This window comes from Urtica dioica, chromosome 1 (genome assembly GCF_054948205.1).
Source record: "Urtica dioica subsp. dioica isolate 48M chromosome 1, U.dioica_male_clone48M_v1_H2, whole genome shotgun sequence".
Classification (NCBI taxonomy): domain Eukaryota; kingdom Viridiplantae; phylum Streptophyta; class Magnoliopsida; order Rosales; family Urticaceae; genus Urtica; species Urtica dioica.
In genome coordinates, this window is record NC_142756.1 from 6,826,851 (window position 1) to 6,842,733 (window position 15,883).

Sequence of the window (15,883 nt, forward strand, 5' to 3'; positions counted from 1 at the left end):
GAAAACAATAAATGATTATTTTAAAAAAAATTTGTTTCATAAATTAATTATTTACCATCTAAAAAAATAATATTATTAAATTTTTTTTATGATACCCACTATTTATAAATACACTATTCAAGTAATTTTCTAGATAGTTTGTGTTACACCCACTAACTAGGCCCAGCCCATGTTATCCTCGGTAATAATTTCATTTTCTTTTTACTAAATTACCCTTAAACGACAACAAACAGTGTATGTCTTTCTCTTCACCACTTTCCCTTTCCCTCTTTCCTAATTCCCATTTCTCACTTCCCACGAACCAAACAGAAAAAAATTGAATCGCGAGAACCACGATTCCTCTCTCGATCTCCATTCCTTGATTATCAGCGAGCCGGCGAAATCTCGCGGCGGAGATGGCCATGGTGGACGAGCCTCTGTACCCAATCGCGGTTCTGATCGACGAGCTCAAGAACGAGGACATCCAGCTGAGGCTAAACTCGATCCGCCGCCTCTCCACGATCGCCCGAGCCCTCGGAGAAGAGCGGACCAGGAAGGAGCTCATTCCGTTCCTCACCGAGAACAACGACGACGACGACGAAGTCCTCTTGGCCATGGCCGAGGAGCTCGGAGTCTTCGTCCCCTACGTCGGAGGCGTCGAACACGCCACCGTCCTTCTTCAGCCGCTCGAGACTCTCTGCACCGTCGAGGAGACCTGCGTCAGAGACAAGGCCGTCGAGAGTCTCTGCAGGATCGGCTCTCAGATCCGAGAAAACGACCTCGTCGATCACTTTATCCCCATGGTTAAGGTCAGTAGGTTTTTTGAATTTCGATTATGTTCTTTTCCTCTGTAATTACCGATTTTTGAGTGAGCAAGCGAGCGATTGGGACGGGATATGTGTTTTTGGTGTGCAGAGACTGGCGGCCGGGGAATGGTTCACGGCGCGAGTTTCGTCGTGCGGTTTGTTTCATGTCGCGTACCCGAGTGCCTCGGAGACTTTGAAGACTGAGTTGAGAACGATCTATGGCCAGCTGTGCCAAGATGACATGCCTATGGTTAGGAGATCTGCTGCCACTAACCTTGGGAAATTCGCTGCCACCGTCGAGCCTGCTTATTTGAAGGTTGAGATCATGTCCATGTTCGACGATCTCACCCAAGATGGTATGTCTTTTCAATTCAGCATGTTGATTTCCAACATTTGTGAAACATGATTTTGTTCTATTTTTCTTCAAATTCTTTTTTGGTCCAAACAGATCAGGATTCTGTTCGGTTATTGGCGGTCGAGGGCTGTGCGGCCCTTGGGAAGCTGTTGGAACCCCAAGATTGTGTGGCTCATATTCTTCCTGTCATAGTGAATTTTTCGCAGGTAAATAACTGGTTGATTTCTGGGATGGGGGTTTTGTTTTTAAATTTTTGGTTTGTGTAAAGATTTTAATATTCATATGTAATGATATGGGGCTTCCTGTTTGGGCTCGGGATTGGCCTAGTGCATTCTGGTTTAGGTAATCTTTTGTCATAGTAATAAAAACATGTTTTGTCTGTACAAAATATGATTTTGAAATTCATTATCTTTTTTTATTTAGCTAAAATATATGCTTCTTTTCTAGAACATTATACTAGTTGGGATGTTTAAATGTCGAGTTTCACTTCATGTGTTAAGGAACATATACCTTCTTAGCTAGGTATTTGACCAATAGGTTTATCTAGGACCTATGACTAAAATACTTAGAGAGGGCTATGTGCCTAGGGTTAAGTGGAGTGAAAAAGGTTTCTTTGAGAGGGGAAATGAAAACTATCAGCCCCCACCAAAAGTTTTTAATAAGTGTTTTCCTGTGTTTCTTGGGCTGTATAAATGCAAATGACCTTTTTGTTTATTGTGTGTGTAGTTTTATTGGAGAAATTCTCAAGAGTTGGGTTGGTCTGTTAACAATTGAAGTTTTTTCTATTTCGCAATGTAGTGGCGTTTGCTATATAACTATTTTTTCCTTTATGCTCTTGAAAATAAGCAACATAAGGGAAAACAAAGAGCATATATCTTTTGGTACTTGTGGTGGCGAATGATGAATAGCCATACAAGTAATTTAAGTTCTTTATTGTGTAGGATAAATCTTGGCGTGTACGCTACATGGTTGCAAACCAGTTGTATGAGTTATGTGAAGCTGTTGGTCCAGAACCCACCAGGTAATTAGTTTTTGTTATTCTTGGGTCTATAAATTCCCATTGGCATTATAATGTAAGTTTTGACTTGAGTATTTAGTAGTTTTATGTTACTTGAAAGGGTTGTCCTTGGTGACAATACTAGTGTTTTTTCTATCCGGTATGCTCGACTTTACAAGACACATACTATTAGGTCCCACACAAGTAGAACATGAAGTGGAACCCATCGATTTTTCTTTTTCTGAACAGTAATATAGATTTTATCCTCTGATTGTGTTCGTCTCTTTTAATACTTAGGTCTGATTTGGTGCCTGCATATGTACGACTACTTCGTGATAACGAGGCTGAAGTAAGAATAGCTGCTGCTGGAAAAGTTACCAAATTTTGTCGGATTTTGAGTCCAGAAATCGCAATTCAACACATTCTACCATGTGTGAAAGTATGTAACTTGCGAATATGCTTAGCAAATCATGAAATTCTTTATTATACTTACTGCAAACAGTTCATTTCGATTGTGCCTAGACTTTAACTTAAAAAAAGTTATAGAGACTTAATTTAATCAAGATTCATCCTTGTAGGAGTTGTCAACCGATTCATCTCAGCATGTGCGTTCTGCGTTGGCTTCCGTTATAATGGGTATGGCACCAGTTCTAGGAAAGGTACAATCTTTGGCCATTCTCCTTGCATATTTATGGCTTACCTCAGGGAGAGGCTAATTTTGCAATAAGGCTTACACTCACCAACATAATTTGAGGCCCGTATCAGTGCTAAAGCTTCAATTAGCTTGAAAATTCTTTGAGTGTGTTTATCTCCTCTAAATTTGAAAAAGAACACCCAACTTCCCATCTTTTATCTCCTTTAAAATCGGTCGATAATTTATTTTATTATTAATTTTTAAAATTTTTGATATCATGTTACAGTTGTATGAACGAAAACAAAGTTCAGATATCTTTTTTTTAGAAGAAACCAAAAGTTTTATCAAGGAAAAAGGAGATTGAGTACAAAGTTCAGATATCACAGCTAGTTATTTATTAATGATTTAATTGTCTAGTTTATTATGAATTTGATTTTAGCCCCTCAAATGGCCTTTAGGCTCGCCCCCTGCTGCATGTAGGCAACATGTTTTAATACATACATTTTAAGATCGTTCATCCCATGTTTCATGTTACTTTTTTATTTTCATTGCAAGCTCCTTGTACCGCTTGCTCACTAATATAGAGTATTTATTAGCAGTGGGGCTGGGAGGAATAGAAACTGCACGTTATTCAAGGAAGCAATCATTCAAAATATTATACATGTAGCTTGGCAAAATAATCTACTGTAGTTATGTTATGATTCAATGCACTACAGTCAAATATGTCCTCTCTCTTTCTCTCTCTCTGAATGAGTTTTTTGTGGTCGCAGGATGCAACTATAGAGCAACTACTCCCAATTTTCCTCTCTCTTCTAAAGGACGAGTTCCCCGATGTTCGGTTGAACATTATCAGCAAACTTGACCAAGTCAACCAGGTCAGACTAAAATGCTACAAAATGAGTACTGGGGGTATTTTTGACATTGAATTATTTTTGCAATCAAAATGCCACACGCATAATACTTCCGGTTGTATGGTCTTGGGTTCTCCCCCTAGACTCAAAACCTTGGGGCAACTGGGGGGCGTCTCTCGGTTGAACTTCCAGGGCCTAAATTATGCCACACGCATAGCAAGAGACTATTTTCAGTTTTGCACTAAAAATCCTATAAACAAAAGAACACGAGTCTATTTATTCCATTACGCTGTTTATGGTGATTTGCTGATGGATGTGTTTTAACTGATGATGCAGGTGATAGGAATCGACTTGCTGTCACAGTCTCTCTTACCAGCAATTGTTGAACTTGCAGAAGATAGACACTGGAGGGTTCGGCTAGCAATAATTGAGTACATACCACTGCTGGCAAGCCAGTTAGGTGTAGGTTTTTTCGATGATAAGCTTGGCGCTCTTTGCATGCAGTGGTTGAAAGACAAGGTTTGTACTTGTTTCTTTGATTATGAACATAGAACTTACAATCTTCATCGAGAAAAAGGAAGAACTGTGATGATTAATTATTCTAGGGCCGTCTTCATCTTGAGTAGCATGCTTAAAATCATAGGTGAAGAAAATTTGAGATATGCTGAATGCATTAATCAGCTTAAAGCTAATTAAGACATTGCGTATTCATTTTAGGTCAAGAGTTATGTGCTGTTGTGTCCCGTTTCATGGTGCATTTTGAACTTTTTCCCCCTATCCAATAAAATTTCCAGTTTCTTATAAAAAAAAGTGATGTTTTGTAAAATGACCTTGCTTGTTTGCCACAGAGAGTGACTGATGAGGGAAATGTGATTTCAGGTTTACTCAATACGTGATGCAGCTGCAAACAATGTGAAGCGCCTTGCAGAGGAATTCGGACCAGAATGGGCTATGCAGCACATAATTCCACAGGTATATCTGAATGCGTGCAACGATAACCTTGTTTATCTGCTATTTATAACTACGTCTATCAAATCACCTGAAGTTTTGAGGATTTTTTTTTGGGGGGTTAAAAAAGGAGATCTTCTTAGTAAGCACTTTGTTCCTGAAATATTAAGGCCTTGGCTGATAACTTGATAACACTATTTAATTTCCGTTTTCTGATTTTTAAATAAAAAAATGAAGCTTCGAGGCGCATTCGATGTCATTTAGGGAGCATCTTGACCCTTATTTTTTATTTTTAAAAAAATGGAAAAAACAAACTAACGAAAATGTTACCAAACAAGGCCTGATCAATTATTTTTTCCCTGTCACATATAATTTTATGCTTCTGTAATCGTATGTAGCTAGTCATTAGTTATGTGGTTTCCCTATCGAATCTGACTCGTGCCTGCTCTCTTGAAAGGTGCTGGAAATGATCAACAACCCACACTATCTGTACCGTATGACCATTCTACACGCTATCTCTCTTCTTGCCCCTGTTATTGGGTCCGAGATTACGTGCTCTCAACTTTTGCCAGTGGTTGCTAATGCATCCAAGGACAGGTAACATTCTTCGTTGGTTTGCTTCTTTGTTTGTTTGTTTCATATCAAGTGCACACAGAGCTGAGTGAGACCTGTGCTTCTATAGGGTACCCAACATCAAGTTCAACGTGGCCAAGGTGTTGCAGTCGCTCATTCCGATAGTTGATCAATCCGTAAGTCTCTTCCTATTTCTCTCCGAAGCATTCAAAATCAGTCCCTATCATAGTGATTCAATCACGGATGTCAACATGTTTAGGTTTTGATTGATTGATTTTGAATTGTCGCGGTGAATGATTTTAGGTTGTGGAGAAGACAATCCGGCCTTGTTTAGTCGATCTTAGCGAGGATCCAGATGTAGATGTAAGGTACTTTGCCAACCAAGCGCTTCACTCGAGTGAACATGTGATGATGGCTAGCTAGATATGTTTTGCCATCCTTTTTTTTTTTTTTGTATCGCCACTCTAGATATAGAATGTTTCTTCTTTTCTTTCCATTCCGGAAGTTCAGCTACAAATTCTTGTGTATGTAATGTCTTGATGTTGAAATTTCAATTTTCCCAGTCAACCATTCAGTACTATCAACTGCATTTTTTGCAGCGCCTAGTTTCTGTAAACATAATGGCTATTGTCTGCCCGCTAATAGTGCACCTATTAATTGTGGTAAAATGTACTTTGGTTTTCTTAATGAGAAATTGTTCTATTTGCCACTCTTTTGATAACTTTTTCTCACATTCCATTAAAACCTTAATCTGTCCCAAAATGCTACCATGACAAGAGTAAAAAGTCAAGTTTGCCCTTCACTATCTATTTTCTTTACAAATTGGCAGACTTCTTTACTCACCCATTTTCTCGTCCAGTACATAGGTCTCAGTCTCTCTCTCTCTCCTCATTCGTCTATCTCTTCTCTCTCTCTCTTCCAGTCCATCTCTTCTCTGTCTCTCTCTCTCCCACATCTCGTCCAAGCTCTCTCGTCCAGATCTTCTCTCTCTCTCTCTCTCCCCCACTCTCCCCCATCTCGTCCAAACTGAGAAAACTCGTGAACACAGCTCAAAAAATTCGTCGGAGGAGCTCAGTTATCGTCGGAGGAGCATTCCGAATGTCAACCCAAAAAAAGAGAAGTTGCAATCCACGAAATAAAACCCTAGGTTCGTTTTTTTTTTTTTTCATTTTCCGGTTATAAAAAAGCTTTTCGTCTTGAAATAATGAAGTTTTTGTTGTTTAAAAGCATGGGTTTGTTATGGGTATTTTTTGTGATTTTTGAAAGATGACGTTCATTATTTGTTGACATATATGTCAACAATGTTGACATCTAAAGTCAACATTGTTGACATCTAAAGTCAATCTCCAAATAATAACTCTGTTTACTTTTTTGTACGCAGTGATGGATGATATTTATTTATTATTCAAGCACAGTGGTACTTGGGTTGAACCTGGTCGGTATCACGAGAAAAGATCTTTCGGAATCGTGGTGCCGTACAACGTCAACTTCGCTAGTTTGATGCAAATCATTTACACGAACTTGCGTAAATCACCATCCACTCATACTGTTGGTGTTGCATACTCGATGGCTGGTGCAGTGCAGCCTGTTGAGATAACCAACGATGACACGCTCAAAGGTTTCTTATATTTGCGGAGAAGACGAGAAGATGACATGGAGAATTTTCAATTGATATTGGAAGTAAATGAAAAACAATCGGGTCCCGATTCAGCAGGGATTGGATCAACTCCCAACAGCCGTGGTAGTGGTTGGTATTGATACTCGGATTGTTGACATATCTATGTCTCTGAACATGGGAATCGGTCTTGTATTTGTCTCTGAATAGATATCAACAATGTTGACATCGACGATGTCAACATTGTAGACATTGTAGAAATCTATATCAATAGTGGACAATGATGTCTACAATGTAGACATCTATGTCTACAATGTTGACATCTATGTCTACATTGTTGACATCTGATGTCAACATTGTAGACATCAGATGTCTTCAATGTTGACATCTATGTCTACAATGTTGACATCAGATGTCTACAATGTGGACATAGATGTCAACAATGTTGACATATATGTCAACAATTTATTGTTTTTATTTCTTGATTCTCATATCATTTCCTTATCTGATAATCTTTATTTTCAGGGTTGGTCGGGATTTGTTCCCGAAGGGAACATTGTAGACCATAATTTCAGTTTTTCAGGGTTGGTCGACAAGGATGAATGAGCTAAATTGATTCATAAACTCTTATTTATTTAATATAAGTTTTTGTTAAAATTATGGTACTTTAATGATTATGGTATGTAAAACTTTAACTTAATCTTAGTTTTTTGTAAAAATTATGGTACTTTAATGATTATGGTATGTAACTTTCCCATTCACTCATCGTGTATGCCTTTGCGGCACCGTAAAATTTCCACTTCACATCCTTCGAAATCCCCTTAAAAGCAGTCTTCAAATTACCGGCGAGATGAATTTAAATTTAGTTCTTTAGGCATGCAATTCACATCATTACACATATATAAAACATAGTGTAAATAGACATATTAAGCCGTTTCAAGCATTCAAGTCATACAAAAACCCATACAAAAATATAAATATTACGAAGTTTAGACCAATGATGTGAGAAATTCATCGTCAGAGTCATTTCTTGTTGATCCTCATCCTCCTATAATAGAGAAGTTCCTCTCTCTGTGTTTTCAGCATAAACAGTTGTGTCCCCTTGGGCACGACTTCCATAAAATCTCATTTTTTCTTCAACTGAGTCTCCCAGTCGTCTCCGATGATTTCTTTCATAACACTTTCGAGACACATGATCGGACCCGATTCAGTTTCACTACAAAAAGTATCCAAGTACCATATGTACTCAGCCTGGCTCATTTGAAACTCCGTGAGTTGTGCATCACCGAGTTCCGATCCGCTTGCCTTATTAACATCAATTGACTACAATTTTAGTAATTGTCTACAATTATAGGTATGAATGTCTACAATCATAAAAAATAATAACAAAAAATCAGCTTTGCTTGGCATCAAAATGTACCTCATTTTTAGAACATTTTCTCTTTCGGGGCTCGAAGTCGTCATAGTTTGTCACCGGAGATTCAATGGAGTGTTTTCCTGACATTTCTGCATATTTTTGACAATATTAGAGTCAACAACGTTCATTAGTTGTAGAACAAAAACTCACCATCATGTAATGCAAGCAAATGAATAACTAGAAAACCTACCAGGAAGAAAAGAAAAATAACAAGGATAAACTTAGTCAGCAAGAAAAGGGTTAAGAAATTCAATAAACTTCAGGCCACAAAAAAAGCATTCAAATGTCAACAATGTTGAGTTTAGATGTCAACAATGTTGAGTTTAGATGTCAACAATGTTGACATAGATGTCAACATTGTTGACATCTGATGTCAACATTGTTGACATATATGTCAACAAATAAGAACGTCATCTTCAAAAATCACATAACATACCCATAACAAACCCATGCTTTTAAACAACAAAAACGAACGAACCTAGGGTTTTATTTCGTCATCTTCATTATTTCAAGACGAAAAGCTTTTTTATACCCAGAAAATGAAAAAAAAAAAACGAACCTAGGGTTCTCTTTTATTTCGTGGAATGCAACTTCTCTCTTTTTTTGGTCGGAATGCTCCTCCGACAATACCTGAGCTCCTCCGACGAATTTTTTGAGCCGTGTTCACGAGTTTTCTCAGTTTGGACGAGATGGGGGAGAGTGGGGGAGAGAGAGAGAGAGAAGATCTGGACGAGAGAGCTTGGACGAGATGGGGGAGAGAGAGAGACAGAGAAGAGATGGACTGGAAGAGAGAGAGAGAAGAGATAGACGAATGAGGAGAGAGAGAGAGACTGAGACCTATGTACTGGACGAGAAAATGGGTGAGTAAAGAAGTCTGCCAATTTGTAAAGAAAATAGATAGTGAAGGGCAAACTTGACTTTTTACTCTTGTCATGGTGGCATTTTGGGACAAATTAAGGTTTTAGTGGAATGTGGGAAAAAGTTATCAAAAGAGTGGCAAATAGAGCAATTTCTCTTTCTTAATACTAGTCTCCAAACATTTACATAATAGACAAGGTATAGTTGTATATGGCTTCGAGAGAGATGTCTGAACTTTGAAACAATATCATGTTTTCGGTAAGATAAAGTACGAATGAGGCTTACCTTTTTAACCAAGATTTTGCGTGGGACTATTTTCTGATCCCGAACAATGACGCCTTTCTGACTAAAATGATATTGGTATGTTTCAATATTTTGAACATCAATAGAATTTAACATATCCAGAGATAATCATAGATCTAGTTAAGTGTGACACCAATAACATGTAATTATATATTATTAAGGGATTCCTATTATTAAGTTATTTTTTTTTTAAATTTATTTCACAACTATCATGAAGAAAACGTATCCATTAACAATTGTCATTATTCATTAAATTAAGAATTAAATAGGAAATATATTAGTACAATTGAATTCAAAATAAAAATATAATTCAACATTATAATCTATATTATTATGAAAATACTAGTCACATTATTATTAAAATTGTTTGACACATATTAGAGTTTAAATGCGTTAAAAGTGCATATAGGACTATTGTAGTAATAACTGGAAAGTAGATATAGGAGTTAGGACTATTGTATACTATTTATGCGCTAGTATTTATAATTCTTTAAATCCATTTATGTATACCATCTATGAGTTAGCCGAAAATAAAGGAAAATGTAATAGGAACATAACGAAAATGGAAAATTATAGGAACAGTTTTTTAAAAGTGCAACCTTTCTAAAACAATGAGTATTTTAAATTCTTTCAAGAATAGTTTTATTCTAAAATATAAATGAACCCAAACAAGTAAACAATTTTAATAAAGAAAAAATGGCATGAACTAGCCAATTCAAACTATGGCTTTTGCAAAATAGCCATAGTTTCATTAGGTTAGGCAAAATAGCCAATTGAGAGTACAAATACCATTACACCCTTTATAGTTTGGTCTATAAGCTTCAGTTTCAAATTTTCGTCCCTTTTTCCTTCTAATTTCGCTCAAACTCACTCCATTTTTTTCCTTCAAATTTATGCTCAAACTCTTTCTTCTCTTCCGATTTCAATCAAAATCTTCATTTCGATCCGCGAATTTATCATTCGAACTCAATCTTCTCTTCATTTCGTCAAAATCGTCCTTTCAGTTTCGGCCATCTTTTTCGTCTTCGGCGAATTGCTCTGATTTCAGCGTTCCTTCTTTGAGTTTGCGTTGATTCTCAGTCGTCGGCGAATTCATCAACGAATTTCGACGGCGATTTCATTAATCCAGCAGGTCAGTTTCCTTGCGTTCGTTTCTTTTCTCTGTATTTTTTTTTGTCTTCTATATTGTTGTGGATTTTTATATTTTGTTGTTGTATTCAATCTGTTATTCAGGAGTTTTTCAATGGCATTGGTGACGAGTTCTATTTTTCTACCAGATTTTGCTAAAACAGGTCAGTTTCGTTCTTAGATTGAATTTTTTCAAGTTGTTTTTGGTTTTGTTTTGTATTCTACGTTCATGAATTGGATTTCCAGGTTTTCATTAAATTTAAGCCTGCCTCAAATTTAATCCCGTCTTCATAAAGCTTACATGTTGTCTTTATAGTTCGCTCGTAATGCTTTCATTCTGACTGTGGTTCGTTAATTTTGTTCATTTTGTTCATGATCCTGAATTCCTTGATTTCGTTAACACTAATCAAGGTTCTCTTAATGTTAATCTACCTTTTCATTGTGTAGTCGATTTGTTCGAAGCTCTCGCATGTGTTGACGACGTTGGCCTTTCCGATGATGATTTGCAAGCTGTTTCAGATTTGGACGAGGTTGATCTTGTTGACAACCTGGAATTGAACAACATGTCGTCTAATTTTGATGTGAAGGAGGGTAGTGTTTTTCTTGAAAAAACTCTATTGGTGAATTCTTTGAAGATGATATCAATCAAGAACAACTTTGAGTTCAAAGTTTCCCGGTCTAGCAAAAGCAGGTATTTCATAGTTTGCAACAAACAACCTTGCGATTGGAAGTTGAGTGCGTCCGTGTGTAGGGATTCGGGTGTATGGGTGATTAGAAAGTACCAAAAAGAACACACGTGCGTTGTCGAAGTAGTTTCAGCAAAGCATCGGCAAGCATCGGCGTCACTTATTAGCGAGTGTGTGAAGAGAGAGTTCTACAGTGGTCGTGCAGACCATATGGTTCCTAACGATGTTGTGGATCACATGCGGACGCATTACAAAGTCAACATATCTTATTTTACTGCGTGGAAAGGTCGGGATTTCGCGTTGAAAGAAGTTTTAGGTTCGCATGCAACCTCATACTCACTTCTTCCGGTTGTTGCTGAGATGATAGCAGAAAAGAATCAAGGTAGTGTTCTTTTCCTCTTTTGGTTCTGTCATTAATTGTAATCCAGGCTAGATTAAAGTTAATCTGACTGATAGTGTCATATTTTTCTTGAATTAGGAACTTATTATACTTTTGAGATCGAACCTTCCGGAGAATTTAGGAACTTCTTTATTGCGATCGGGGCTTCAATTGAAGCTTGGAAGCATACTCGCCCCGTTATCTCCGTCGATGGAACATTTTTGAAAGGGAAATTTGCAGGGACGTTATTGCTAGCAGCTGCGATGGACGGTGATAACCATATTGTCACGACCCGTGAGCGACAGCTCGCCCACGAACCGCGACTGATCAACTCAAATATGTACATAACTCATAATATAAACACATAAATTAAACATAATATCTCATAAGATTATATAATAAAATAGTTTGCGAAAATTCGGGGAAATTTTTCGCTTTTATAACTTAGAGTCTTATAGCAACTCCTATACAAATATGTTCCGGAACGTTTTAACAGAACATACTAACCCCGGATTAAGAAACCCCATAGCCCATAGGTCAAGGCAATACGCGCTCGGTCTCGGTCTTCAATCTCGTTTCCCGCTTACCAGCTTTTCCCTTATCTACATTACCAAGGGTCATAAAACTATGAGTCGATTGACTCAGTAAGTGGGAGTCTATCTATAAAGTAAAACGACTAATGCCATGTGACGTGCAAACAAATACACAAGAATGCAGAATGATTGCTAGATATAACTAGAACATAACATTAGAGCATGACTGACGCGTGATATCACACTCTAACTATTCACTTGTCGTTCTGCAAGATCGTACATCCTCTTCTGCTACGATCTCCACAACAACAATAAGCCAGCCTCAGACCTCGAGCAGCAGTCTTACGGCGGCTTGGGTGTTTTAAGATTGTCTGGGATCCACTAGTGGTACCATCTTCATCTGACGTCGGCGCATGTGTGCCCCCTTGGCACGACAATGAGTTCACTCTAGGCGACTGCCCATTTCCATCGGGTTCGCTCGTGGCGACTGCCCGTTATCGTTGGGTTCGCTCGAGGCGACTGCCCTTTACCATCGGGTTCGCTCATGGCGACTGCCCGTTACCGTTGGGTTCTCCCCAGTTTTGAGTACTCAGCGCCATACAGACCACCTAGGTCTGCCACAAACACAAGTCGTTGACTTGTGGGTACCACCGACACGAGTTTAATTAAAGTTTGGGTACTCTGTGGCTAGCAGCGTACACGTTACTTAAATACGGAAGAGCGTAACGGGATAAACCCCGAAAGAAATTATTATTTCCCTTTGAAGCTCGTTAAGTGTTTTAAGCTGAAAGCTCGAAATATGACTTTCGAACTCTCTACACTCGATTGAATTCGAGAGTCTTATCGCTCTTCCGTCTTCTCGATTCTAACCTACTTCCTAGAGTTAGAAGAGATGTCTAACTATACACATAGCAAACGTGGCTGGTTCAAGTTAGCGTTTGAACCTAACGGGCGTACCTGAACTAAGTTTTCAAGCAAGAGTGGCCGAAGCCTTAACTTTTAAGTTCATTAATTTTAGGGCTTTCACCTACTCTTGTTTACTAGCAAACAAATGCACAAACAAACAGGGTTATTCCCTTGGTAAGTAGTTGACTTAGGTCTCCACACTTACCCGGAATTATTTGACAGAAAGCTCGACGATTCCCGAATATGTCTTGCTTCACACGTTCTTCGAGGCACTTGACTCTTGTCGAAACGTCGAAAGAACTAGCATCCGGAGTTTCCTTGCTTTTCATGCTTCCCGAGACTCTACACATCCTGCAGCGTTAACACGTCCTGAAGCGTCGAGAAACTAAAACCTGAAGTTGAAATCTCATTAGTCAATGGTTCGGGAGAAGCTGACGAGCTTAAGGTTCGTTATCGGGATTCACTGCGAGTCGGTTCAGGGGTTCGTGAATTTAATTCACTTATTTCTCGGCTTTTTGGAATTTAAACTTATTCAAGACTCGTGCGAGTTCGTACCAGAGAACGAGTACGAAATAAAATCCAAATCATTATTTTGACGAGTCTTAAATAATTAAATAATCCGAAACCATACAACCGAGAATTCTAAATGAATTAACCAAAAATTAAATTCTCGAACATCTCTTAATTAAATAATTAACAATTCTTGAATACAATCTCAAATTACTAAAGATAACTCGAGTCTAACGCTATAAAGCGATAAACGACTCACGAGTGAGATCGAGCTTTACAAATCTTTTTTTTTTTTTTTTTTTTTTTTTTTTTTTTTTTTTTTTTTTTTCTTCTCTGAATTCACTACTCTTCGGCTTCGACGCGCTCAGTTTCCGCCGGTTCTCGCTCGCTTTGACTTGATCTGCGACTGAGCTGTGAAATTCAGAAATGAACATCGAGTCAATTCCTAAAGTCCAACTCCCGACTCAAACCTAGAATCCGAAAACGAACAACTAGCACGAATCTCAACTTGTCACAAAATATTCCCGACTCATCAACAAATACAAAACAAGCTCAATATAAATCATTCCCGAGGCTTAGAGTTTAGCAACATAACTAGTGAACCAAAACACATAACCGAGACCAAACTCACGGCCACAAACAGTCCTCGGCCAAGACAACACTCGGCCACGATAACAAACAAATCTCAAGTATCCAAAATTCACAAACAACTCATCATGGCCTCAAATCATCATCAATCCAGATTCCAGAATTTACAAATATCATCACAGCCTCGTAACAACAACAACAATCATAACTCATACCAATTTACACATCAAAGACCACACGGCCAAGGCAAACCACTTAACCAAAATATGTCACACGGTCATGAACAACCACACGGCCAAAACTCAACTCCAAAACCAAATCTCATAAATTCCAATCATCAACATCAAAACCCAACGTAAATCACACCGAAAAACAATTCAAACCCATCAACCCACGCTCACAAATAGAAACCCCCAAATCAATTTCTCTAACCCTAAATTCCAATTCGGGTCAAAGAAATTTACCTCGTTTCTGGAGGAATCAAACTCTCCGGTGTTCACCCTTCTCTTCACCGGCGTTCTTGCTAGCTCGCGGCGGCTCAACCTTTACGGCGGTCGCTCGGTCTCAGCTGCACGGAGGTGGCTATGAGCTCGCAAGAGGTAGAGCGACGATGGAGATGAGGAAGAAGAAGGAAGGAAGGAGAAAGTGAGGTGGTTGTGGCCGAGCTTCTCCAAGCTTCTTCGTTGGTGTTGAATTTTTTTTTCTTCGTTAACCTTTGCAGGTTGGGCGCCCGCAGAGAAGAGAAGGGGAGAAGAAGAAGAAAGAGAGAGAGTGAAATGATGAGGTGGCCGAGAGTGATAGATGAAGAGTGGATTAAGAGAATACGTGGCTCTCTCACATCACGCCACCCGTGAACAAGTGGTCCACTAATATCTTAACACGAATCTCTTAAAACGACCCCTTTTTCTCTTTTTCTTTCAATCTCGTCCTTCAAAACGTTGCACATAAGTCCTTTCAAAATAAAATCTCACAATCCTGTCCTTAATTAATTAAAAATAATCTTGGAAAATAACCGAGAAAATAATCATTATTTCCCGTTATCATGAATATATTTAAGGGATCTCGGAATTTATTTTTACTCTCGAGATTTTTAAATCTCCGAGTCTATTCTGAATAGTTTTATTCGGAAACAATATCGAGTTCACTCGAATATTCTCATTCCGAAATTTCATCGACCTTAAATATTATCATTTTCCAAGATATTTAGAATTTAATGACGTCTCATATGCAACAAGAATTTGAATTAAAACTCGTCCATTTTATTCAAATTCACAAGTCGAGCGTTTACAAAAGTTTATACATTACACATATCCTTCCATTAGCGTTTGGACTTGTTGATACGGAGAGTGATGCTATATGGCGTTGGTTCTTTGAAAATATCAAGAACGCGTTCGGCGATCGCGAGAACTTGGTTGTTATATCGGATCGGAAGACGTCGATCCCCAAGGGAGCATTGGAAGTCTTCCCGTATGCGAATTACGGCGTTTGCATTCAGCATTTATGGGGTAACTTGCTGACGAAGTTTCGCTGTCGTAAACTTCGGCCACTTTTTCTCAAGGCTGCCAAGGCATACACGCACGATGAGTACGAGTATTTTTTCGACAAACTTAGTGTCAAGCAGTCGGGAATAGAGGATTATTTGATGGAAGCTAATCCGGAATTGTGGGCTCGTTCCAAATTCCCGGGAAAAAGATATCAAGTCATGACAACTAACATCTCGGAGTGCATGAACGCTGTTCTACGAGAAAATCGGAGTTGGCCGGTAGCTTTCCTAGTCTTGGCTTTTAGGAAAAAACTACAGCAATGGTTTTATAGAC

At 38.4% G+C, this 15,883-nt stretch overlaps 2 protein-coding genes across 2 annotated transcripts; both read left to right on the plus strand.

Moving 5' to 3' along the window:
- Positions 1-248: 248 nt before the first annotated feature.
- Positions 249-5,815, plus strand: LOC149406847 (uncharacterized). The gene is made up of 12 exons (XM_089609295.1): positions 249-788; positions 895-1,141; positions 1,234-1,346; positions 2,082-2,161; positions 2,435-2,576; positions 2,716-2,796; positions 3,542-3,646; positions 3,959-4,141; positions 4,502-4,594; positions 5,028-5,167; positions 5,253-5,319; positions 5,447-5,815. Exons 1-12 carry the CDS (start codon positions 396-398, stop codon positions 5,564-5,566), a joined length of 1,764 nt encoding a protein of 587 aa, XP_089465421.1. The 5' UTR covers positions 249-395; the 3' UTR covers positions 5,567-5,815.
- A 320-nt stretch (positions 5,816-6,135) lies between these two features.
- LOC149406848 (uncharacterized) lies at positions 6,136-7,513 on the plus strand. The gene is made up of 3 exons (XM_089628979.1): positions 6,136-6,290; positions 6,525-6,890; positions 7,284-7,513. Exons 1-3 carry the CDS (start codon positions 6,242-6,244, stop codon positions 7,325-7,327), a joined length of 459 nt encoding a protein of 152 aa, XP_089485105.1. The 5' UTR covers positions 6,136-6,241; the 3' UTR covers positions 7,328-7,513.
- The last annotated feature ends 8,370 nt before the right edge of the window (positions 7,514-15,883 follow it).